At 46.6% G+C, this 25507-nt stretch overlaps 1 protein-coding gene across 5 annotated transcripts in view; it reads right to left on the bottom strand.

The window, feature by feature from the left end:
* Nucleotides 1–2645: 2645 nt before the first annotated feature.
* The window catches only part of Rftn1 (raftlin, lipid raft linker 1), a 220220-nt gene continuing 197358 nt past the window's right edge, over nt 2646–25507 (bottom strand). For all 5 annotated transcript variants that reach the window (XM_042680088.1, XM_042680089.1, XM_042680091.1 and 2 more), the window contains exons 8-10: nt 14842–14945; nt 12195–12276; nt 2646–3925 (exon numbers count right to left, since the gene is read on the bottom strand). In XM_042680088.1, coding sequence (XP_042536022.1) covers nt 3581–3925; nt 12195–12276; nt 14842–14945 — 531 coding nt within the window. In that variant the 3' untranslated portion in view covers nt 2646–3580. The remainder of the gene's footprint in view (nt 3926–12194; nt 12277–14841; nt 14946–25507) is intronic.

The following is a 25507-nucleotide window of genomic DNA, read 5'->3' on the forward strand; positions in this document are numbered from 1 at the left end:
GCTGTGGACTCAACCAAAATGGATTCCGTGAGATGGACTTGGGTGAACCTGACCAAGCTAATCATTGCTGCCACTGCTGAGGGGCGTGTGGCACAAAGATAATTTGCTTAGAATTAGTGCACTGCTAGAATGTGCTTCATATGAAGTAAAATTAGCCTACCTCCCGCTGTTCTTAAATCTGCTCCCATCCAGCCTCAGCAACTCTGATGTAGTCTGAACATTTTGAGATGTGAAAGATAAAGACATGGAGCCCAACAGATCTTTACCTTTTCATTACTTAATAACCACTATCCACCTAAATGAAGACTAATTATTACTGTGGCATTTTTGTTAAGATGGGGCATGCTGTGCTTTCGTAAAGAGAAGCAACATTTCAGTGGTTTAGCACAGTAGTTAATATAATGTCCCTGTCATGGTTCATCTTGAGTAGTTAGTACCAAGGCTGTTGGAAGTGAAGGGTTGGGGACCTGGTCAGGCTTATGGCCAGAACTTGCGGTCATGGGTCTCAAATTGGGAATAGGCAAGGGAGTGTAGAAGGCCATGGATGGAGGGAGAGACCACCAGTCTCTGTCACATGTTACTCTCAGCACAGACCTGGCACTTTACACACCTCTTCCTAAAGCTCATGTAAATCTAGTAAGGTGCCTCTAGCCCCTTCTCATGCTTGGGGAGACTAAAGAAATTAAAAGTGAGATCATACATATAGACTAGGTACAGAAGACCTTCCTGGCTTTTTACATGGCATTTACTCTGTCATGGTTGTCCTGAGCACTGAATGAAAAGCATATATCTCCATTTCTTCAAGCATATTTGCTAAGAACTCATCTTCCTTCCCTTACTGCCCTCTCCTGAATCTCTCTGGAGGTGGAGAGGGGCTTAAAAGACTTCCCCAGTGGAAGAATCAGAATAAAGCCTGGGTGTCTGAGTGATACAATTTGGTCACCTCCCTTAGCCGCCTGGGTCCTTATAGACCACCATGACAAGGACCCCAAAGCTGCCTCACCATGCCCGCAGTGCTTACTTGGTCCTGAGGTTTCTTCCAACAGTGACCTTAAAAACCCTGTGAACAGCCAGGTGCTGGCAGCTCAAGCCTGTAATCCTAACTACTCAGGACAGGAGTCTGAGATCTGAGGATCACAGTTCAGAGTCAGCCCAGGCAGGGAAGTCTGTGAGACTCTTATCTCCAATAAACCACCAGAAAACCAGAAGTGGCGCTGTGGCTCAAGTGGTAGAGTGCTAGCCTTGAGCTGAAGAGCTGAGGGACAGTACACAGACCCAGAGTTCAAGCCCCACGACTGACCAAAGAACAAAAAGCCTGTGAACAAGCACTGGAAAACAGGATTCAGGATCCCCCGTCCTTCCTAAGTTTGCAATGTATATGTGATACTTTTAGGGCCTTTGTTGACCATTTAGAAAAAGCATTTCATTTCACGAAGAACGAAACGTGGTCACATTCATGGAGATCCTGTGGTCAGTGCTTCTCACCTCAGCTGCACCTTAAGAGTCTTCCAGGGAGCTTTAAAAACAAAACACCTTATCTCCTGGGCCATTCCCAGACTAGCCATTCCCCATCCAGGTGTCACCATCCATTCGTAGCACTGGGACCCGATGCATAGCTAGGCAGCACTGTTTTGTAATTCTGCCCCTTCACCCCTGCGGTTCCAAGGTGCTGCCATGTGGGTGAGACCCTTCACCATAGATGGTTGCTGCCACCTTGACAGGAGTAGAAGGAGGCAAGGGAGGACAAAACTTGTTCGTTTTCAGTTGCTTTTGTTCCCACCTCTTATTTCTGGCATATTCTTTCAGTGTAGCACTCCCTAAACTTCTATATCAGAATGTGTGGCTCAGAAGTAGAGAGCTTGCTAGCATGCATGAGGCCCTGGGTTTGATCCCCAGAACCATAAAAATCAAAGTGGTGTGGACCTATTAATGACCAAGTATAACTGTGTAAAAGGTCATGTTAAAAATGTCTATCTTGGGCTGGGAAGGTGGCTCAGTGGTAAAGCACTTGCCTTGCATGCCTGAGGCCCTGGATTCGATTCCTCAGCACCACATAAGCAAAAAGAAAAAAGCCGGAAGTGGCACTGTGGCTCAAGTGGTAGAGCGCTAGCCTTGAGCTGCAGAGCTGAGGGACAGCGCCCAGGCCCAGAGTTCAGGCCTCACAACCGGACCCCACCCCCCAAAAAAGAAAAAAATGTGTATCTTTGAACTGGGCCTTGTACCCTTTTCAGCTCTGAAGGTAGGTTGGGTGAGGATTTGTTAAGAGGGATGAACTGAGGGGTATGACTGTAATAGTTTTCTGCTCTGCCCACTATATATTAGAAGTGAATTTTTAAATAAACTTCCAAATGAGAAAGATTAGCCTTGTTGGCTAATTTACTTAAAAGCTTGTTAGAAATGGATGGGACTCTTGGATCATACTGAAAGATATTTAGTCTTCACCATGTGCCCCTCTCACCGGGTAGTAGCTGAGTTTTACCTTCCATCTTCCTTCAGCACAGAAACACAGCTTGCTTACCTGGCTTTGCCGCTCTCTGTGGGAGCCTGTTTGAATCACACAGCCAGCCAGGAGTTCTAGACTTAACATAACTTAGCCACTAGGCCAACACTTCTGTTGTGACATAGGAAATACTACTCACAAGGCATTAAACTCAGATGATTTATTGCTTTAAGTAACTAAACAAGAAAGAGAAGAGACAGGCTGTTGTTTCCGCCAAAACAATGGCATTCTCTCTCTCCAAGGTTTGCCAGATGCATCTACTTAAAGCCTTAAACAATACTTTCTGGACAATATAAACACGTGATAGACACAGCATACATGGTAACAATTTGGCCAATGATACACTGATTAAAATAGCACAGAACAAGGGCACCCAGCCAGTCTGAATGCCCTGAAATGACAGGAACGTGTGTTCGTTCATAAGATGTGCTGAATACAAAATCTTTAAAAAAGTTTTTTTTTTGGCATTAATACTAACACAATACTTTTTCTTGAACATTCTGCAAGAGCAGGTGCACACAGAATTACCGCTCCCTTTCCAGGTTACCAATATCTATAGGACTGCTTTGAGAGAAGCAGGAGGCTGCCTGCCACCCTTTCCTATGTCATCTTTGCCAAAGCATTTGGGAGTGCAGAGTTTAGGTGGAGCAGGGCAGCCGTGGGGCTCCAAGGCTTGTTCAGAGTCTCCAAGTAGCTGCACTGAGTCAGGCGGTGGATACTGCCTGGCAGGCTAGGAGAGTGAAGAACAGCCAGAAATGTCCATGGATTTGACCCAAGTTGCCCTGAAGGCTTTAGGGGTGATACAGGCACTGGATGGTCCAGGCCTCCTTTGGGAGGAGTTGGGGAGCTGGGCTGGGCCTCCAGCCCTGAGGTCTAGAAGAAATAACCTGACCTCTCATTCTAACACTAGGTCAATGGATGTGCAAAAACCAAAACTATCAGGGACCGGCCCTCAGAAGGCCCAGATGAGCTCACAGGGAGAGGTCAAGCCAAAGGGTAACACAGAACACCAGGGCAAACCAGCTGGGCAGAGGCCTGGGGTCTGCCAGCTTAAGAAGCATCGGTGCAGAGTGCCAGGACTCAGTTTCCCTCCACTGGAGCGAGCTCTGCAGTAACTTCAGCCTCCTCTGTGGGATCAGAGCACTGGGGGGCTGCTGGGGCCCTGCTGTGACCCGCAGGACCGTTCTGCACAGTGCCCCCACCTTGCCCTTCTCCCCTGGCCTCCGGCACAGGGCCCGTCATCAGCTCGCAGGCTCCGCCCTCGCGCTGCCTACCGGACACACAGTTTCCCATGTCTCCACCTTTGGAAAACTGGTCTTCGAGATTCTTCTCGTTTTCTTCTGTGTGTCGTTTGTCTCTGAATTTCCCTTTGGATTTCCTCATCTGCCTGCTGTGCATCTCATCCCGGGAGAATCGCCACTGAAACTAGAAGTGGGGAGGATGGAGATGAGTAAACGTGGCCTCCATGAACCTAGAGCCGCACCTAAAACCATGGGTCTTGCCAGCAACCTCCAGTCCCAGGACTCCCTCAGCAGCACCAAACTACAATCCCAGCACTCCACACCCAGCCCACAGGCCCACGCTATGCTTTCCATGACCTGTGGAGGTATAGGTGGAAGGTGTTTTTTTTTTGGTTTGGGTTTTTTTTCCCAATGGGCCCCTTGGGAAAGCGATCCCAAAATGCTTTCATTTGATGGGTGAGACAAGGGGTTACGAGGCTGCACCCCCACCCTGAAACCTCCACCCCTCTCTGACTCAGGGCCAGAATTGTAGCAAATCTTGTTCCCTGAGGGCTGAGGATTACCAAGATCAGGCTGGTATTCTCTCCCCAGCTCACCTGAGCCAGGCAGAGCACAACGTGGCACAGACACTTCTGTGTTGGCCTGCGCAGATTCCCTTGCAGGACTGAAGTCCTCCTGCCTCCCCCCATCTGCTGCCGCTGCCAGCCCCCTCCCACCACCACATCTTGTCTAGGCTCTGAAAAGCCATCCCAGCATTTAGTGGCACCTGGGGGTCACAACAATAGCACAGGCTCATTTCTCCTAACCCTTCCATCCTAAGGGCACTCCCTAGAAGCTTCTACCACCTAATCTATCCCAGACATTGCTTCCCAGGGAACCTGTCTGCAGCTAAGCATTTCTCCATGTGACAGGAAGCCAACAGAGCTCCCTCACCCAAGGTCACAGTGCTACTAATACAGCCTAGCAAGAACCTGAGTCTTATCAAAGTCCTCCAGCAAAACTGCCTAGGGGAGGCCCAACTCCACCCCTGGCCTTTTTCTCAGTGACCGGCAGTACACTCAGGGCCTTCAGTTTTAAGTTCCCACCACAGTCATTTCCTTCTGCTTCACACTGCACCACAGTGGTTACCCCCAAATACATACTTATTAAATCTCAGACGTTCTGTGATGGAAAGGAACCAAATATGGTGGGACACACCTGTAATTCTGGCACTTGGGAGTCAGAAGCAGGGGATCATGATTTTTAATGCCAGCCTGGACCACACAGCAAGACCCTGTCTCAAAAGGGGTTGGGAAATAAAAAGTAAAGCAGCCCTCATTTTCATGTTGCCGTGAAGGGCCGCAGAAGTCCTGGGAAAGCAGGTGCACCGTCAGTAGTCAGTAGGAAGCTCACCACTGTAAATAGCTCTGAGCACTTTCCTGGGAAAACCCAAAAAAAATGTGCTAAATAAGTTTTTAAGCCAGCCCACTTTTTCCGTGGTAGAAAGCTATTTTCTCCAAACATGGACCTAAATAGGCTTAGGGATCTGAGATTAACACGTCTTAGGGATTCCTAATGTTCACATTTTTAGATAAGACTGATAAATCTGAATAAGCCGTGAAGGTACAGGAAAAGGGAAAATACATGCTGAGGTTAGGGCTTGGCATTCTTGGAGTCCTTCACTACCCTATTCAGGTTCACTTACAATGCTAGGTTGGTGGTATTTTAATGTCACCTTTTTTTGGCACCAGTCTTGGGCTTGAACTCAGTGCCTGCACATTGTCCCTGAGCTTTTGTGCTCAAGGGTGGGTGCTTGGAGCCACAGCTCCACTTTTAGCTTGTTGGCAGTTAATTGGAAATGAAGAGTCTCAGCGACGTTCCTGCGGGCTAGCTTCAAACCGTGATCCTCAGATTTCAGCCTACTGAGTAGGTAAGATTATAGGTGTGAGCCACTGATGTTCAGCCACTCAGTTTTTTGGACTGACTATCCTCTGGAGGTGGCTGCTGCAACTCCCACCCTACAGGGAGGTTACTAGCAGAGCCCAATCACCTTGCAGCTGTGCCTCTAGGCATCTCCAGACCACACAACCCATTAGCTGACACTGATTTCAGAGTCCAGGGGACAGCTGCAGCCTCCAACGCCTACAGCTCTAGGGCATGGCGTGGCGTTCCAGGCCCAGTACTGCTGGATTTCATAACTGACATACAATTCCCTTTATATCTTGATTCAGCCTTGCATTTCTAATGGGTGTCCCTGAAACGGTGAGCACCTCTTCCCATTTTGCAAGGCAGAGAAGTCTGAGATTAGTCTAAAAGGCTGACCTGCAAATAACATATGAAAGCCCATAGTATGGCTTCTGAGCTCCAAGTTCAGATCCTAATTCTGACCTAGGTTAGTCCATGGGGCAAGTTACTCATCTCCAAATCTTATCTCTAAAACAGCTGTCTTTGCCCTGGACCCCAGGCACACTGTGGCTGGTGTGAGTAGCGCGATCTGCAGGTGTCAGCATCCTACCTGGATAGTTCTACCATGTGCCAGACCTTCCAGCCCTGAGAGGAGTCTTCAGATGCGCTCTCAGGGATGCTTTACTCAATTGAACAATAGAACTTCCACAGTCTCCTGTGGAGGCCTGGCCTCATCCTTTTTTGTAGAAGATAAAGTCCATCTAGAGCCCACAGGCTGGTCACAAGCCACTTCCTCTGGCATGGCAAGGTACAGAAGGATTTGGGATTGCAAGATGGGAAACTGTTTCAGCTACTTTCTGCCCTTCTGTGTCATCCCAGAAAACCCCACAAGGGCTACCTGATTTTCTGTGTCCTGTGATGGGTCTGTGGGTAATAGTGTGCTTCCTGGTGCCTGGTAGGCTGCAGCCCCAGGAAAAGCTGTGGTGGGGAGGGCAGAATGCAGGAGCCTTGGTTCTGCCTTTCTCTTGGCCTCCTTTCTTCCTTGGCAAGATTAAGGTGCTGGGAATTGGGTAAGGAGCAGTGGCCCGAATCTGGGGCTGCAGGATCTAGAAGCTTGCATGTTCTGAGTTGGGAAAGCAGACTACCTGAGTGCACCTGTTGTGTCTCACACAGACCAGGCTCACTTTCCCACAATTCCCCAAGTAAATCCTTCAGGAAGCACTTTTAGGGCTGTTTGAAACAACCACATAGAGGTTCAGAGAGTTTAAACAACTTGCCCAATCACCTGCTGGGAAACAGCTGGGATTCCGACTGACTTCTCCAGCTCTAGCTTGCCAACTTCTTGGGTCTTGAAAAAAAAGTTGCTGGCAGAGGAGACACCATGCCTTTGCAATGTTCAGCCCCTAGCCTAAGTGCACCTCAGCCTTTAGGCTGTAAGAAGACAAGATGTTTGCTCCTTAGGCCGAGAAGTAGCTAATGGAAATCCCGTTTTACTGCCAGGAAAGTTACTTTAGTTCTGTTTATTAAAAACAAACATCTGCACTGAAAGCTCCTTGACAGGCCTATTTATAAAAATTCAATTAGGATAAAATTTGACTGAAGGCCTACAGGTAAGCCTGAGAGAGGTCCCAAACTGTACCATTAAGACCCTGGCCTTCATCACCAGGATCAACCAGACTCTTTAAAACTCAGCTGCACATCCCATCTCAGAGGGCCCTGTTCAGCCCACTGGGGTAGGGGGAGAAGCGGACTTCTCATTTTAACAAACTCCCCATCTGCTGCTACTGTTGGGCCTCCAGCCACATTTTGAAAACCACTGATCTAAGAAAAACACCCGGCATGGGTGTAAGAAAAGCCAGGCACTGATGGCTCACACCTGTAATCCTAGCTACTCAGAAGCCTGAGACCTGAGGATCAAGGTTCATAGCCAGCTCATGCAAGAAAGTCTATGAGCCTCTTATTTCCAATAAAGCCAGAAATGGAGCTGTCTCTCAAGTGGTAGCATACTAACTTTGCATATAAAAAGCTTAGGACGGGCTGGGAATGTGGCTCAGTGGTAGAGCGCTTGCCTTGCATGCATGAGGCCCTGGGTTTGATTCCTCAGCAACACATAAGCAAAAAGAAAAAACCCGGAAGTGGTGCTGTGGCTCAAGTGGTAGAGCGCTAGCCTTGAGCTGAAGAGCTGAGGGACAACGCCCAGGCCCAGAGTTCAGGCCCCACGACTGGACCCCAAAAAGAAAAAAAGAAAAAAAAAAGCTTAGGGCTAGGTCCTGAATTCAAGGCCCAGTATTGGCACAAAAAAGCAAAACAGACTGGGCACAACTGGGCTGCTTGCAGAAATATGGGGGCAGTGTGGGCGGGGAGGTCAGGAACCACTTCCCCAGCCCTTCTACAGACAGCTCTACCATGCCGCAGACTTCCTCCCCTTTCCTTTCTTCTTGGTGGCCCTTCACCATGCAGGCCTGGTTCTCCTTTAAGCAGGGGCACGATATGAAATACACACCAAGAAGAGTTCCAGATCCCGAGACTCCAAAAGGAAATGCTCAGAAAACATAGAAACCAGGATGTGGCTTTCAGGTGGTGGCTCTCAAGGCCTGTAGCCAGGCCTGGAGAGCACTTTCCTCAGCCAGGAGTCTGGCTCAACCAACAAGCCAGAGGGAAAACCAGCTGCACCCAGTCAGAGCCTTTATGAGCCACAAGGGGTGGCAAACACCTTGCTATATCACTAACTGACCGTCCACCCAACTCAACTGGAAAAAGGAAAAAGTCTTCCTTTAGAGCAGTGCACACCCAGAATTCTGTGCCAGCCAGGGCTGATGGATTTAATTGGCACTTTTTGAAACTGTCTATAATTGGTTCACTCTAAGAGCTTCTGCTGGGAGAAAGACTTCTCTGGTGTGGTAGAAATCACCTATTTCTTTTAAAGGCATTTAATGTTGGCTTTGAAAATCATGCTCACATATACAGAGGTTTCTTTCAAATGCTGAAAAGTCTTGATTTAGAGAATTTCATCCACTTCACTGACTGAGAGAAGACTGAATATTCTAAATCCTTCGTTTTCCAATCTTGCCAATTTCTTTCTTAAATTTCAACATGAGATATAATATGTGTGTTCTGGTTTCCAAAGTCTGATTGAATGAGTAGTCATTGATTCAACAGATTATCTGCTGAATGTCAACTAACATACAGATCCTGGATGAACAGTAAGCAGAAGAAGAACAGCCTTTGTCCTCAAGGAGGGAATGACTGGAGAGAAGAGAACGAGCCCAGGATCACAAAGAATGAGGAGCCCATCGCGGACCTTCTCAAGGGGGTATTGTGGTTCTTAGTATTAAGGAGGAGCCTGGCTAGTTCTCAAAGAAGAGACCACTGTCCTAGAAAAGGAAGCTTGAGTGGAGACAGAATAGAAGAAAGTGCTCTAGGCAGAAGGAACAGCCAAATCTGTGGTCCCATGGCTAAGAGGGACCCAGAGGAGTGTAGAGGCTGACAAGGCTGAATGCAGAATGCAAGGCTAGCAGAAGAGATAAGGGGCCTTGTGGATACAGTACATGTCTCCACCTTTCAGATAATATGAAGCTGCATAACTGCTTTCAGCAATGGGATGACATGATTTAATTGACTTTCTTTAAAAATCACTGTGGCTCTTAACAGAAAACACTGGAAGCTGATGCTAGAAGATACTAGGGGTGACAGAAGAAGGGGGGGGATTTCAGAGTTTCTAGAGCCCAAGACAGGTCTTCCAGGCAAACAGGCACATAGGGGAAAGGTAAAGGCAAGTAAAGGAGGACTCAGGGGCGGGCGCCACTCCTCTACATAGCAGAAGCAGACTGAGTACTAGAGGGACATGCTTCCAGATGGAGAAAGGGAGCAGGAGTCTCAGGAAAAGTGAGAGCTGAAAATGCAGACACAACCGTCCCCAGTATAGAGATGGGAGAGTGAAACTCTGGAATGAAGCATCCCCAAGAAGAGGTAGGAGTAAGGAGAAATGGGCTGGGGCTGAACCCTGAGTAATGTGGCAAAAAAAAAAAAAAAAAAAAAAAATCAGGAGAATGTGGTGAGAGAAAGCCAAGAGAAAAAGGTGCAACTCACACAGATCTGAGGGAACCACAAGTGGTACTGGACAGAGTCACTGTCATCAACCTTGGGGACACACAGGCAGGGTCGAGGGGTATGAATGACAGGGTCAAAGAGATGGAGGCACTAGGTACAGGAGATTCTTCCAAGAAGTTCTGCTGCTAAGTCCCCGGTCTTGTTGACTCTACCAATGAAGTGAATCAGAGAACAAAGGCTCCACACCAGCCACCTCCAGGCTGTGATTGACACAGGAAATAAAAGGGTTCATTAAAAGGGAAAGATATGCCAAGCACTAGGTAGCTCAATCCTATAATCCCAGCTACTGGGCAGGCTAAGATCAGAGGTTCAAGGTCCAAAGCTAGCCCAGGCAGATGAATCCAAAACACTCTTATCTCCAGTTAACTACCAAAATTCCAGAAGTAGAACTGTGGCTAAAGTGGCAAAATGCCAATCAAGTAAAAAAAAAAAAAAAAGCTCAGGGACAGAACCCAGGCTGAGTCCAAGCCCTCAGACTAGTACAGAGGGAGGAGAGAGGAGGGAGAAATGAGAGGGGCATTGAGAGGAGAGGAAGGAGAGAGGAGAAAGGAGAAAAGGGAAGAGAGAAGAAAGAGAGGGCAGAGAGGAGAGAGGGAGGAGGATAGGGAGAGGTGGAGGGGGGTGGTTAGGGCTGGGGAGGAAGAGGGAATCAATTCTACCTGACAACAGGTTTAAAATCCATCCGTATCATCTTGCTGCTGGCTTAGGACAGGGACTCCCCTATAAAAACTAAGGTGCACAGGAGCAGGTGCCCAGCAGGACAAGGCAGTGCCACTTCCCTCTTAAAGCCAAAGTGTGATCCTTTCCAGCTCCTGGCAGGAGAACTTATGTGCTGCTCTTGAGATTTGGGGATGGTGCTGTCCAGTCAGCCTGCAGCTCAGCACACCCTGACAGAGGTCTGTGGCCATCCATCTTCCAGCTGGTAGCTGACTGCTCCTGGTGGTTAATGGTGTATTGGTGGCTGCCTTCTGGTCCATTGCTGCTGTCACCTGTCACATTATGGTCTCAGAGGCTGGAGAGAGACCTTCCTCTGCACTCCAGCCCATCTGGCTTCACATTGCCATTACCTTGGCACTCCTTCCATGAGAGGGAACCCTCTGGATTTGTTGGCTAGTGAAAGGCTACTCCAATCTGTTCACTGACTGGATGCTTCTGCCTGATGTTCTTTCTGCATCCAAAGACTATGAGGAACTGGGGGTGGGGAATGACGGGATGGAGCCAAGTATGCAGAGCTGAGCAGATCAGGGGCTCTGCCTGAGTGGAGCCCTGGCTGGAGCAGACAAATGTAGAACCAGGTACCACCTAATTGAGGCTTTGGTAGGTCCCCCAACTTACTGGGTCTCTCTCTGAGAAACTGGTAACATACCAGTTTAGTCTTAGTATTATGTCTTAGTATTCTGCTGTTGTGACAATATACCTGAGAATGTCAACTTAAAAGGAGGAAAGATGTAGTCTGGCTCATTCTTTCAGAGGACTCAGTCCTTAGTTGGCTGACTACATTGCCTTTGGGCCTGTGGTGAGACAGCACTTCATGGCAGGGAGTGAGTGGTGAAGAAGCTGCTCACCTCATGGTGGCCAGGAAGCAGAGAGAAAGAGAGAGCAGAGTCCCAATATCCCCTTTAAGAGCAGACTCCCAATGGCCTAACTTCCTCCCACAGGGCACCAGCTGTTAAATATTCCACCACCTCCCAATAGTGCAACCAGCTAGGGACAAAGTCTGCAACATCTGAGCCTTTGGGGATATGTAAGATTCAAATGAAAACACATAGGAAAAATACCAAGCATGGCACTATCAAGGATCAGAATCACATAACACAAGGGGAAAATATAGCCCAGTTTCAGGCAACATGGGAAGATTCTGAGGAAGGCCCTGGTCTTTCTGTACAACAATGCCCAGCATAGTTCACGTGAAGTCCAGGGAGTGGGAAAAGGGCTCTGGGGACCCCTGAGTACAGCCCAGCCCAACGACTTGACCTTCTGTCACTCAAAGACCTTCAGGTGAGACCTGATTAGAATGGACTCAGGCAGGGTCTCTGCCAAGACCAACAAACTTCAGTTGTCTCAAGGAATCTAATATATAAGCCAGAGCTCCAGCCAGCTTGTTGTGAGATGCAGATGATGAGGACGCTGGCCATGAGCTCCAACCATTGCCACCCCTTGTTAGACTGCAGCTGGCTTGTGTCCTGCTCTGGCCTTGTAGGACTGCCTGGTATTAGGTGGGTGGCCAGAAAAGCTTCTGTCTTGTCTTCCCAGGCTGGCCAGCAGAAAACCTACAGAACAAATCTCCAGCTTCCCACTGTCCAATTTCAGCAGCCTCCAGTGTGACTCACTTTGCCAGGGGGCTCTGACATCCTTGGCAATTGGCATAGCTCCCCACCCAAATGCTGCAGGACCCCATTCCCCCCAAAGAAGCTAAGCCCTGCTGTGGAAAAGCTAGGAAGGCCATCAAGGTCTCTTACCTTGGATTCCTTCTTCTTGATTTTCTGAGGTAGACACGGTCTCTGGAGAAAGACGATCTGCTTTGTGGATACGCTGCCTTCCCTACAACACACAGAGCTGATGGTGAGTCCCCTGACAGCTGGTGGCAGGCAGCCCCAGGTGCAAAGCTGAGGCTCATTCCTGCACAGGAAAAACTGCCGCCAAATGCTAAGAAAGATCACCTCCCACTCCACTCCCTGCCCCCCGCAAAATTCTTGGGCATCCCTGAAAGCCAGCTTCCTAGCTGGAGGCTCCCCTTCTTCTAACAGCTGGCATCTTGGCCTCATGAAGACACAAAAGCTGCTTCAGTCAGTCTCCAAGGGGCAGTCCTCTTCCAACTCCATCTTTGGTCATACTGGTCAGGGACAGGTGGGTAAGGACCTGGGTGATGAGCTCAGGCCTTCAACTGTTTCAGGATGGGGTCTAGTCACAGCCTGGCTGCCATAGGCAGGTGGATGCCAGGAAAGCCAGGGAGGCTCTGATAATCAGCTCTGACCCTGATGGAGGTGAAAGATGGTTCACCTACTATGATACAGGGAAGCCTTCAGAAACAGACAGGGTAAAGGGAAAGTATTCTGATCACCTTTTAAAATCGGTTTCTTGCTGCATTCAGCCAAGAGTTGCAGAGAAAGGAGAGAAAGGACTAGCATTTGCTCTGCGCCTATATTGTGCAAGGAGTCGGGTTGGTGATGTCACATGAGGGCTAATTTCAGCCTTACCTCTGTGTTCCAAGACAGCTGACTCCACTTTTACAGACAGAAGGCAAAAGCTTAGCTCAGGAGCAGGCTGCAGCCAACAGAGCAAAGACCCAACACAGCTCCGCCCAGTCTCAGGAGCAGGAGAAGGGAGGATCCGGGAGGGTAATTTAGCAAGTGTGAATGTCTAAGACAAAGTCCCATCTATCCTGGGCTTAGAACGCTCAGAACCAGCTGTGCTTCACTGTCAAACGCACTACAGTCATGATTAATGTCCTCTGGAAATGGACTCAGAGAAGGCTCAGGATTGCCCAGGATGACACAGCCTAGAATTCATGCTTTTTTCTGTCCCCTCTGCACTGCCCTGTCTGTGGTTGTGAAAGTCTTGGCTGAGAAACTTAATAGCAGCTCCCAGTGACTAAGGGACCCAAAGGTAGCCAGAGACTGCATCACGGCCTAGTGTCAGGAGGGGCTGGAGACCCAGAGGAATCATGAGTGGGACCCAGTTTCTCTATCCTTCTCCTTCAACCACTCCAGGCCCTACAGCAGTGAGTGTGCAGCAGGAACTTGGGAGAACAGCTGTGAGGCACAGAGCATCCCTGTAAGTCACAGAGAGCCATCCGGATGCAGAAGTGCCTGATGCACACAGTGGATCTAGGCCCAGATTCTGGCACATGTGGGCTATGGAGCCTCAGTCATGTGATGGTGTCTGAACTTCACTTTCCCATTTATGCTTAGGACACCATACGGAAGTTAGGAGCACTGGTTCAGATAGCAAGCCCCAAATACTGAAGGCCTTCTAGGATGGCTATGACTGGGCGTAAGGGATGAAGCAAGAAATGAAGGTGGACAAATTGCCATGGATGTGAACTTATAAGGAATGCCATAAGTAAGCACTGAGACTCCAGGTTTTCCTGTGGTCTTTGTGGGAACATGATCTCAGGCAAGTCCTTTAATATTCCTGGCCATACTTCCCTTGACTATAAAATGGACTTGATATAAAATTTCCAGAGGAATGTCAATTGGAGGACTGAAGGACATGCTGACCTGGACATAAACTTGAGCCCCATCTCAAAAATAGCTAAAGCTATCTGGGGTCCTAGAAATTTTATTAAATGGAATTTATTCAAAAATTAGAAATGATAGCAATTTTTCAGTTTATACTTATTTATAATAAACCATGATCTAAATTCTTAAAAAAAATAACTAAAGCAAACTGGGCACAGATGGTTCACGCCTATCATCTTATTTAGGAGGCTGGGATCTGAAGATCACAATTCAAAGCCAACCTGGGCAGAAAAGTATGTGAGACTTATCTCCAATTAACTACCAAAAGACCAGAATTGGAACTGTGGCTCAAGCAGTAGAGTGCCAGCCTTGAATGAAAAACTGAAGGGACAGTGCCCAGGCCCAGACCACACACAAATGCAAAAAAGAACAGGGCTAGGTATGCTGCACATACCTAACAAGTACAAGACCCCAAGTTCAACTCTAGTACAGAAGAAAAAAATCCAGTTAGGCATGGTAGCACATCCCTCTAGTCCCAGCACTTGAGAGGCTAAGGAAGGAAGATTATGAGTTCCCAAGCAGCCTGTGACTCAAAGAAACTAAAAAAAAACAATCCATAGACTCTTCCCCTCCTCTCCTCTTCTTCCTTCTTTCCTTTTTAGGGCTAAGATTTTTATGCCCTAAGTGTGTACCTAGTCTAGCAGGAGGGACAGAGTAGGTGCTGAACTTCCTTTGTCTCTGAGAGCTCTGGGCCTCCTTGGCTCAGATGGCTAATGGCTAATCTCAGTTCCACCGGGCAGCCCTGATTCACTGGGCACAGGTCCTCCATGAGGAAACCCATGGTGAGAGAGAGAAGTCACCTGACCCTGGCCCTCCTGGCCTAAGTGCTCCATAGTCCCAGTAACTATAGTCTGGTCCTCCTTACCTGGTAGTCTTGACAACGGGAGTGGGTAGCACACAGGTGAGCTGCCAGCCATAGGCTGCTAGTGAGTTCAGCAGAGGCACATAGTCTGTCTGCACCTCAGCACCCTGTGGAAGAAAGGCCACCCATGGTGAGCACTGTTGCAGCTTCACTTAGGCTCAGCCCTCCCCCATCTCATCTCCCTCACCCCCAACAGGACCTTTCTACCCACTAGCCCAGGCACAGTGGGTGTGCATACATGGAGCCCAAGTGTCCACCTGGGATTTCTCCCCTAGAGCCCCAGTGCAATCTGTAAGGAAGTAGAGCCCAAAAAAAGGAATCCATTCATTTTGTTTTATTCTCATCTGAACAAACAGCCTCTCGAGAGAAGCATAATTCCTATGCCTCTGAGACACACAGGGCATGCAAGATAACACACACTGCTCTGAGTGACCTGAGTATGTCACAGGGAGTTAAATTACATTTGACAGATGATCGAGTCATCTGCATCCAGCTGCAGCAGCAACGCATAGCAGCAACACACACACACACACACACACACACACACACACACACACACGGGATAAATGAAGACTAGCTTTATTTCGCATTAGATATGTTGGACTAACAATTGTCCTTCTTTCCTTCCCTCCCTCCCTCCCTCCCTCCCTCCCTTTCTTTCTTTTCTGGTCATGGGGCCTGAACTGGCCTGGGTTCTGTCCCTCAGCTCTTCAGCTCAAGGCTAGCACTCTACCACTTGAGCCACAGCACCACTTCCAGCCTTTTCTGCTTATGTGGTGCTGAGGAATCGAACCCAGGGCCTCATGCATGCAAGGCAAGCACTCTACTACTGAGCCACCTTCCCAACCCAATTGTCTTTCAATTGAGTAACACAGCCCTGCTGGCACAGGCAGCCAGCCCAGAATGTGAGGCCGCCACTTGGGTTCACTATACGGATAGTAGGCCTCACCTCTCCTCAGCACCCCTCACCCTATCCCTGCCCTGGGTGCATGGAGGCTCCCCTTGTCAGCTGGCTTCTTGTCTTTGGCTGTGGGAAACCTCACTCACACTGCTCGGGCATTCTCCATCCTGTGTGGGCACACAGATTCATCCTTGTAGTATTTCAGAGACACACTGGGTGCAAAGGCCCTGTCCAGCCCTGAGAGTTCACAATAAACAAATAGGCAAGTAATGTCACTTCATTGAAACCACCCAGGCTTCAACCATCAGTGAAGGGGGCAGGGTGAGTCTAGGCTGTGGTCAAACTGGGCTTCTTGGGTGGGGGAGAGATAGAGTGGGCAGAACTTGAACTCAGCACCTTTTGTGTTTCGTTCTGGAATGCTCTTCACAGAGGGCCTAGGGTCTGGTGAGGCCACAGGAGCTGGTGGTCTTGGGAGAACAAATCTAGCTCATCTTGCTGTCCTGACTAAGGAGAAGAGAAATAGGGAACATCTGTTTACCTCCTGAGCTTCTATAACTGGGTGCCCACTCACCATGCCAAGTCACCTAAACCTCCTGGCAAACTATCCTTTGGGAGCCTTGTTTTCCTCCTAAACTGTATGAAACAAAGTACGGGCCTGTCCAGAGGCTCTCAAAGCTTGGTGGAGCCAGCAAAAGGCCTCACCTGAAAAACTGGAGAAATACAGATCCTCGGTTCAGCCTAGATCTGCTGAATCAGAATCTGGGAGCTGCTGGAAGCTGTGTTTTAAAGAGTAGAGCCCTGCAACTAAGCCAGAGACTTCTGCCTAGCACACCTCCTAGCGCATCTGCCTAGCTCACCTCCTAGTTCATCTTCTGGGGAAAAAATGTCAGCCAGGCACTGGTGGCTCATGCCTGTAATCCTACCTATTCAGGAGGCTGAGGTCTGAAGACTCTGGTTTGAAGCCAGCTGGGTGGGAAAGTCTATGAGACTCTTAGCTCCAATTAATAACCAAAAAGCCAGAAGTGGAGGTGTAACTCAAATGAGAGAGCACCAGCCTTAAGCAAAAAAGCTAAGGGAAAGCAACCAGGCCCTGAGTTCAAGCCCCTGTACTAGCACAAACACACAGACACCATGTCTATAATTCTAGGACCAGCATCCATTCATTGTCATGTCCAATCTAAGGGTTCCTATTGCTTTCTGAGGAAGAAAAACACAGACTTTTAAAGGATCAGCTGTGTCGGGGCATTAAACTAGAAAAGGAAGGGAACTAGGAAGGGGGGGACGAGGGAGAGGGAGAAAGAGAGGGGAGAGAGAGAGGACCATCAATTTACAGGTGTCAGGAAAGGGTGTCTTGGAAGCTCCAATCAGACCAAGATGGCTCACCAGGTGGCACCTCCCCTTTTTGCCCCATAGCTACAATTCCTCCTGCTGGGCACAGCCCTCAGGCCAAAGAGTGTGGTGGCATTGGCTGTGATATGCTGAGATTCCCTTCCCCCACCCCAGCATTTCCGGTTTAAAAATTTAAATCCACACTCTAAGCTTTGCAGGGTTATGATGACTTGGGTCTATCAAGAATAACCTTCCCACTTTATCAAGCACTGTGACAAACCCACCACAATCAGACAGTAGCCATAGCAACCAGGACAAGCTTTGGCACCTCACAAAGCCCTGAGTGGCAGAATGGATTCGTTTTATTGGTGGCAGTAGCCCCAGACTCGAGTTTTCTCTGCGGGTGTCTAGAGCTGCAAGACAATGAACAACTCCAGCGGCAGCCTGACCCAGCCTCTCAGTCAGGCCTCACCCTGCCGCTTCTATTTTGCTCCATTTTATTTCATTTTGTCACTATCTTGAAGAGAAAAACAGCAGGAAATTTCTCCGAAACACTTTCCCTCCCCTTGGGGTAAGAGATGTCAGCTAGAGGGTGCAACAGCTGAAAGACCAAAAAGAAAAGGGGAAAAACACAAGACCTACTGGGCTTGGGAGGGTTCAATCTCAAGTGCTAATTTCTGGCCATCAATCACTCACTGGGTAGAGTTGATGAGTAAAATACAAATGGTGGAAGCGGTGTGACCCTCTTCCAAGCTCTCCCCATTCTAACTCTTTGGGCTGGTCTCTGTTTAATTAATGCTAAATGTGGTTTTCCATAAACATCTACCAAAGTCCGTTTGCATATTATCAATACAGTAAGAAGATAGCATTTCCAAACCAGCTTGATGAACACTCCCAGTCAGTGGCTGACACTTTTAAGTCCATTAGCTATGAAAGGTGGTAAGAAACAGATCCGGATGGAAGGCTCTCTTTGATCTGCTTTTTTTGTGACACTCCATCGAGAAGAGAAGAAAGCAGCAATAGCACTCAAAAGCCAGCCTGCTTATCAAACGGAAAGACATTTCTTTCTGTGAGTTGGAGCAAAAATTTTAATTAAGTCTCTTCTCTCCTGTGGTGGATACGTAATCTCCCATCACACCTGGAGTGTTAAAAAAAAGAAAAGAAAGTAGAGCATGTCCTGTGGTTTTTCAACTTGTATAAAAGGAATTCATTTGTATTTATGGCTCCTTTTCCCTTTGTTCCTTGTAATTTCTCCAGTGCTCGCAAATCAACGGAGGAAACAGACAGCCACACACCCTTCCCGTGCCCTCCAAAAATCATGGCCAGAATGGAGAGTTTACTAAATTAAAAGGTACTTGTTTTTGTTTGTTTGTTTGTTTTAACCACTGTTAAAGACTGTACCTGTGGGGAAAGAATTAGGAGGCTACATTGTGATCCAGTAAAAAGAAAAAAAAAACTTTAGACCCTGAATGTCAGTTTGCTCTTCCTTTTCCTGAATTTCCATCTGTATTTTACATTATATAATTTTTAAATCAGTGACAGTAGATACGTTATTACACCTTGTAGATGTTTTACTCAATGCTGTGCCATTGCCACCTTTTAAAAAACTATAACTGGCTTTTTTAAAGTTAAGAATTACGTGTTTTTATTTTTCAATTCTTTGCTATTACACATATCCATAATTCATCTATTCCACATATTTCAATACCTTGATGCTACCTGTAGATATCCCCTGCACATAAAAGCTTCACCATGTGGTCTTCACTAGAGACATTTCTGGAGCTCTCTAAACCCTTGTTCCAATCTGCTCTGACTGCCTTCCATGCCTGAGTCCTTCTTACACTATCCTCTATGGCTGGTGTGTTTTTCTTTGGTTCCCTTCTCATTTCAATGGAGAACTTCCTTTACCTAGAAAACAATGCCCCAGAAGTCATTTGAATTCTGGCATTCCTAAATATGTCCCTGTCTTCATCTTCTGAGTACAAACATCAGGGCTAAAATTCATATTTCCATCAAAATTTTGATGGAAAAATTGCTCTCTCTAGCTTCTAGATGCTGGCATTGTTATTGAAATAAACATTGTGTTATTAATCCTTTGGGTAGAACCTCTTCTCCACCTCCAAGTTCCTAAAATTTCACAGCAATGTGCCTTACTTGTGTGTCTTTTTCTTTTAATTCAAAGACCATATACTTGATAGCATTGCAATCTAAGAACTCTTGTCCTTCAACTCTGAAAAATGGTGGTGGATTTTCTTTTTTAAAACAACCTTTCTCCCCTACATTTTCAGACTTCATTCTTTTTGGACCTCCTATTGTCAAAATGGTTTAATTTCATGACCTTTCCACTCCTATTTCCTTATACTATCATTTAAGAGATTTCCTTCATTTATCTTCCAGCCTCTTAATGGTGTTTTAATTTTTTTGTGCTGTCCTATTTTTAGTACCTTAAAGCTCGCTCTTATTTTTCAGTTGTTTGTTTTTTGTTTTAGCATCCTGGCTTTGTTTCATGGATATGTGTACTTTATCTCTTTGAGTGGTTTCTGCTGATCTCTGCACTATCTCTATAGCTAGCAGAGCTCTGGAAGTATGGATCTTTCGGCAACATTTATGGACTTGATACCACTATCCTTGTTTCTAGCTTTGCAGCTCACTATCCTTTCCCTGGTGATGTATGTACTTTGTTGTTTTTTGTGCTGATCCTGGGGCCTGAACTCAGGGCCTGGGTGCTGTACCTAAGCTTTGTTGCTCAAGGCTTACTCTGCCACTTGAACCACAACTATACTTCTGGCTTTTTCGGTGCTTAATTAGAGATAAGTGTCTCACAGACTTTCTCACTAGGGCTGGCTTCAAAACACATTCGTTGGATCTCAGCCTCCTAAGTAGCTAGCATTACAGATATACAGATGTGAGCTACTGATTCTCAAGACAAAAAGGGCTTCATCTACTTTGCTGGATATATATCTACTTTCCTCCTCCTACAAACCTGCTGAGCCAGGAACTAGTAGTGGCTCACACTTGTAATCCTAGCTACTCAGGAGGCTGAGATTTGAGGATAGTGGTTTAAAGCCAGTCTGTGCACAAAAACCCGTGAGACTATTATCTCCAATAAACTACCAAAAAAACTGGAAGTGGAGGTGTGTCTCAAGTAGTAGAGTACTAGCCTTAAGCACATAAAAGCTCAAGGACAATGCCCACGCCAAGGACCAATGCCTAAAACCAGCAAAAATAAATAACTAAATAAATAAACACATAAAAACCTGCTGAAATAACTAGTATCTCTTCAATTTTTCTCTTATGAATATCTATCTTCCATCCACTCATTTATGTATAGTTATACTCAGTAATTACATTTTTTAAAATTTTATTTTATTTTGTCAGTCATGGGGCTGACACTCAGGGACTGAGCACTATCTATGAGCTTTTTCTCACTTAAGGCTAGCCCTTTACTACTTTCAGCCACAGGGCCACTTCCCATTTTCTAGTGATTAACTGGAAATGAGTCTCATGGACTTTCCTGCCTGGGCGGCTTTGAACCTCAACCCTAAGATCCCAGCTTCCTGAGTAGCTAGGATTACAGGGGTGGGCCACCAGTGCCTGGCTAGTAACTACATTTTATAATACTAGTTTGAACACTGAATTAGTGAATACTGAACCATATCACCTAATGGAAAAAAAAAAGGTTAAGGTTCTTGTATTTTTATCAACCAATCAACATAGAGCCTTATTTTATGTTTGTTTCTGTTTAAAGACATTTTGTTTGGCACACATTGTTGATTCATTAACATTGAACTCACCACCCAACTCAAGACTGAATAAAATCTATATGCTCTGTAGGGCATATCACAGCATTCTGTGCTTAGAAATACTGCACGGTACTGCCTCACTACTCCGGGAGCTTCTTGTAACAACAAGGTCAAAAAAAGAGGCACAAAATGGGGAAAACGTGACCCAAGGAAGACCCAAGGAAGGCACTTGTTTATAGCATGAGCAACACAATGATGGGGCAGAGCCTAGCCTCAAGTATAAGCAAGGGCCTCGGAGGTCGGGGTCCAAACATTCTGCAGATTTACAAGAGCTTGGAAAGCACCCTGTACATTAATTCTGGGGTTGCAGATGAAGTCTTAGTATGCAGGTGAATTTGCACATGTAGAATTCATAAATATGAAGATCAACTCTATTCAATTTTCTACCCACATTATTCCCTTATTATCATTTCACTGAATCTTTTTCAGAAGATAGATGCCTGTGTCCAATTTCTCTTCTTTAACACAATCGTACTCTTTTAGTATTTAAAGGATCCATTGCAAACCCTTTCTAAATAACTTAACACTTCAGAAACCAAAAAAATAAAAATAAGTTTGACTGCATAAAAATCTATCTCCATGACAAAATCAATGTCTACAAAATCGAGACAAATGATGAAATGGGAAAATATTTGTATATACACATAGGTTCTAGAAATCAATAAGAAGGAGCTGGGCGCTAATGGCTCATGTCTGTAATCCTAGCCACTCAAGACACTGAGATCAGAGGATCATGGTTCAAAACCAGCCTGGGCGGGAAAGTCCATGAGTCTCCTATCTCCAATATACTACCAAAACAAGCCGGAAGCAGAGCTGTGGCTGAAGTGGTAAAGTACTAGCCTTGAGCACAAAATCTCAGGGACAGTGTCTAGGCCTAGAGTCCAAGCCACAAGACTGGCCAAAAAAAAAAAAAAGAAAGGTAAACCTAGTGATCTAAATTTCAAAATGGGCAAGGATATGTCGAGAGAACAGAGAAAAGGAAAATCAACTGGCTATGAAGCACATGAGAAAATGCAGAATCTCCTTAAGAGAAATGCAAATCAAAGTACCTTGAGGTAATGTGTGTGTGTGTGTGTGTGTGTGTGTGTGTGTGTGTGTGTACTTTACCCATCAGCCTGGTAAAAAGCCTTGGTGTGTGACCACTGCCCACTCTGTTGACCAGGCTGTTGAGAAGCAAACTTCCTTCCACTCTGCTGATGGGAGGGCAAACCGAGTCAGCCCCACTGGAGAACAACTTGACAGTATCACTCAAGATTACAAATATGTTTACCCTTTGATCCAACAGTCTCGCTTCTGGGAATTTATCTTATGTGTTAAAAAAAAAATGTATGAAGTCCTTCACTGGAGGCCTGTGTATAAGAGGAAGACACTGGAGACCAATGCCCATTAATGAGGCATTAGCTGGGCAATGGCTGCTCATATGTTAAACCAAGACACACAGGATGAGGAGGTACAATGAAGGAAATGGAGTCTACCATAGGCCTGAGGAGTGCAAGGAACCTGTACAGGAGGCAGCAGAATGAGACAGGCGGTGGGCAGTCTCCAAAGATGTCTACATCCTAACTGCTGAGCCTTCTGCTATGTCTCCTGACATAGTAACATGGATTTGGTGACTATGATCAAGTTAACGATCCTGAGATGGACAATTTATCCTGGATTATTCTAGATGCAATTTTAAAAAGGCCTTTAAGAGAGACAGGCAAGAAGGACAGAGTCATAGAAGATGTCCTGACAAGCGGAGACCAGACAGCCTAGGAAGGGCCCTGAGTGAAGGAATATAGATAGCCTGTGGAATCGAGAATAGACAAGCAAGAGATTCTCTCCTACCATCTCCAGAGACTGTGGTACTGTCAACTCCTTTACTTTAGCTCTTAATATCCCTCCAGAATTGTAAGCTAATAAACATGTCATTGCAAGCCACTAAATTCATACTAACTTGTTATAGCAGTAAAAGGAAACAAATTGATGGTCTAGTGTCAAGAAAAGACTAGAATGGAAATCAGACCTTGAAGGTATCAGCCAGTGCAGGGAAGATGAAAACTCAAGAGGAGAGGAGGCTGGCTCAGGACTGGATTTCTGGTGAGGGGGTAAGCAGGACACACCAGCCCCAGTGGCAGAGAAGTAGATCACATTCCCAGAGAAGCAAAGTGGAGACTCAAGGCAGGGCAGGAAGAGAATGCCAAGCTGCAAAGAGGGGACACTTGTCCTCTGCTATCAAATGAAAAGCAGATGTGCTAATACTGGTCCAGTTCTGTACCACTTACACATTCCTCAGTGTCCGAAAGGCAAGGCACTGCCTGCCCCACAATCCATTCACCAATCTCTACCCTGGGCACCTAGGAAGCAAAGATGGAAGCCCATGGAGGTAGATGGAAACCCCTCTGTTCTCTCTGGAGAGAGGGCAAAGCCCTCTAAAGCCAGCATAGGGCTGCCCTTCATTTTACTCTCAGCGTCTCCCAGAACTTGGGTTCCTGCCAACCAGAGGAGGGACAGGCACACTGGCTGGCTGGCCACTGGGGATGTTTTTCTCTTTGTTTTATACACAATGCCCCAGAAAAAAAACATTCAGCTGATATGTAATTAGGCCAACATAATAGAGTCTCAAAGAGAGCAGTGTCTCGTTTTAGACAACTTTGGCTTTTGAAATGTTCAAAGAGAATAAGTTTAAAAAAAAGCTTAGTTCTTAGATGTAGAAAAAGAGGCAGATGCAAGTAAATACACAGAATGAGGAGAAAGCTTCAGTTCCAAGATTACTCACCATCTGGGCTAGTGAATCCCCATCTCTGCCTGACTCCATCACGCACCAAAGGAGCTAGTTCTGCTGCTGTCTGGGTTAACACAATGCTGGACAGCACTATGATTAGCTGAAGTACGATACCTTCCTCCACAGGGTCCTCTACAACCTAACTGCAGACAGACAAATAGGATCTGACTGATGTGATTACAAGGGTCCTGAACCCAGCCTTCCAGGGCCTTGCTAGGTGGGTCTGCTCTCACAGAACACTGCCTAGCCATGTAGACAAGCCCAGGCTAGCCTGTTGACTGATGACAGACATTTGACTCAGCCAACCAGAAGACTTGTAAGAGATTCCATGTCAATTGCCATTTCATAAGAGACTACAGAGACCTCTGAGTGAGTCAGTAAGAGGCAACTTGAGTTCCCCAACTTTGAATCTGTGCTCTTTTCTGCTACAGTCAACTCTGGGCTACAAGATCAGATTTACAGGTATTAATATTGTATAGAAGGCAGGAAATGGCGCTGTAGCTCAAGTGGTAGAGCGCTAGTCTTGAGCTGAAGAGCTGAGGGACAGAGTTCAAGCCCCACGACCGACAACAAACAAACAAACAAATATTGTATAGAAGGCAATCTGTACTCTCATAAGTAATATCTTTTTCTTTTCTTTTTTTTTTTTTGTCAGTGGTATGGTTAGAACTCTGAGCCTGGGTGCTGTTCCTGAGCTCTTTTGCTCAAGGCTAGTACTCTACCACTTTGAGCCACGGTGCCACTTCCAGTTTTCTGGTGGTTAATTGGAAATAAAAGTCTCATCAAACAGACTTTTCTGCTCAGGCTGGATTTGAACCACTATCCTCAGATTGCTCAGTCTCCTGAGTAGCTAGGATTATAGGCATGAACACCAGTACCTGGCTAAGCAATATCTTCTTATCATCTTAAAAGCAAGCAGCCAAAAATTCAGGAGATCACCTTGTTCCTGTTCCAGAAATAAAGTGATAACAAATTATCTGGAATTCCTCCTAGGACAAAGACTGAGCTAATGGTCAACCAGTCCATACCTGCAACCTGGGACTATTTTAACTCTGCACGTCTTTCTCATCCTCTGCTCCCATTTTTTTCTCCCTCTGTTATCTAAAGCCAATGTCTGTGCCTCTGAGGATGGCCGAAGATACACTGAAGTGCTGTCTTCCCATGGCTGTCATGTAGTAAGTCTTCATTCTCTGCCCTTCACCATGTTTCGTTATTTGGTATATAAGAGCAAATGACTGAACCTAACTCAGCACTTCTGGCTTTGGGCCTGGGGGGGGGGGGGGGTCTAAAAAACCTGGCTTCAATTGCAGCCGAAAGTGAAGCCTGACTCTAGCAGCAAGAATCCTCCAGCTGACCTAAAGCCCAGGAGCAAAAGGGAAGCATTATTGACCTTTGGCATACTCTATTACATGGCAAAAGCTACCTGGTTACATATCCATTATTCGAGAAAGTGCTAATATCCAAGCATATCTCTAGTAGGACAATCAGTAAAAAAAAAAAAATTCCTGGTTTGACTAGAGAGAAATAAACTAATAGCTGCTAGCGGGGAGTTTCAGTATTGCTAATTCTCCACTATCCTGGAGGCTGAGACACCTAGCCCTTCTTTCCTCTGTGCCAGATGCACTGTGAACTCGCATTATCTCTGGAGTCCTGACGTCTAATTTATGGTAACTGGTGTGAGGCCAGGAGAGCCACCAGCATACCCTGGGAAGGAGAGATAAAAGGCCATAGTCAGGGAAAAGAACCTCAGCTACCCGCCTTGCCTGGATCTCCTATAGGAGCTCGCCAGCCTGGCAGGGAAAGCAAATCTGCATGTTCAAGATAACAGTGCCACGGATTCTGGGCACACTGGTAAGTTGGCCCTGTTATGTA

The sequence above is a fragment of the Dipodomys spectabilis genome, unplaced genomic scaffold, assembly GCF_019054845.1.
Source record: "Dipodomys spectabilis isolate Male_0828 unplaced genomic scaffold, ASM1905484v1 ptg000054l, whole genome shotgun sequence".
In the NCBI taxonomy this organism is placed as follows: domain Eukaryota; kingdom Metazoa; phylum Chordata; class Mammalia; order Rodentia; family Heteromyidae; genus Dipodomys; species Dipodomys spectabilis.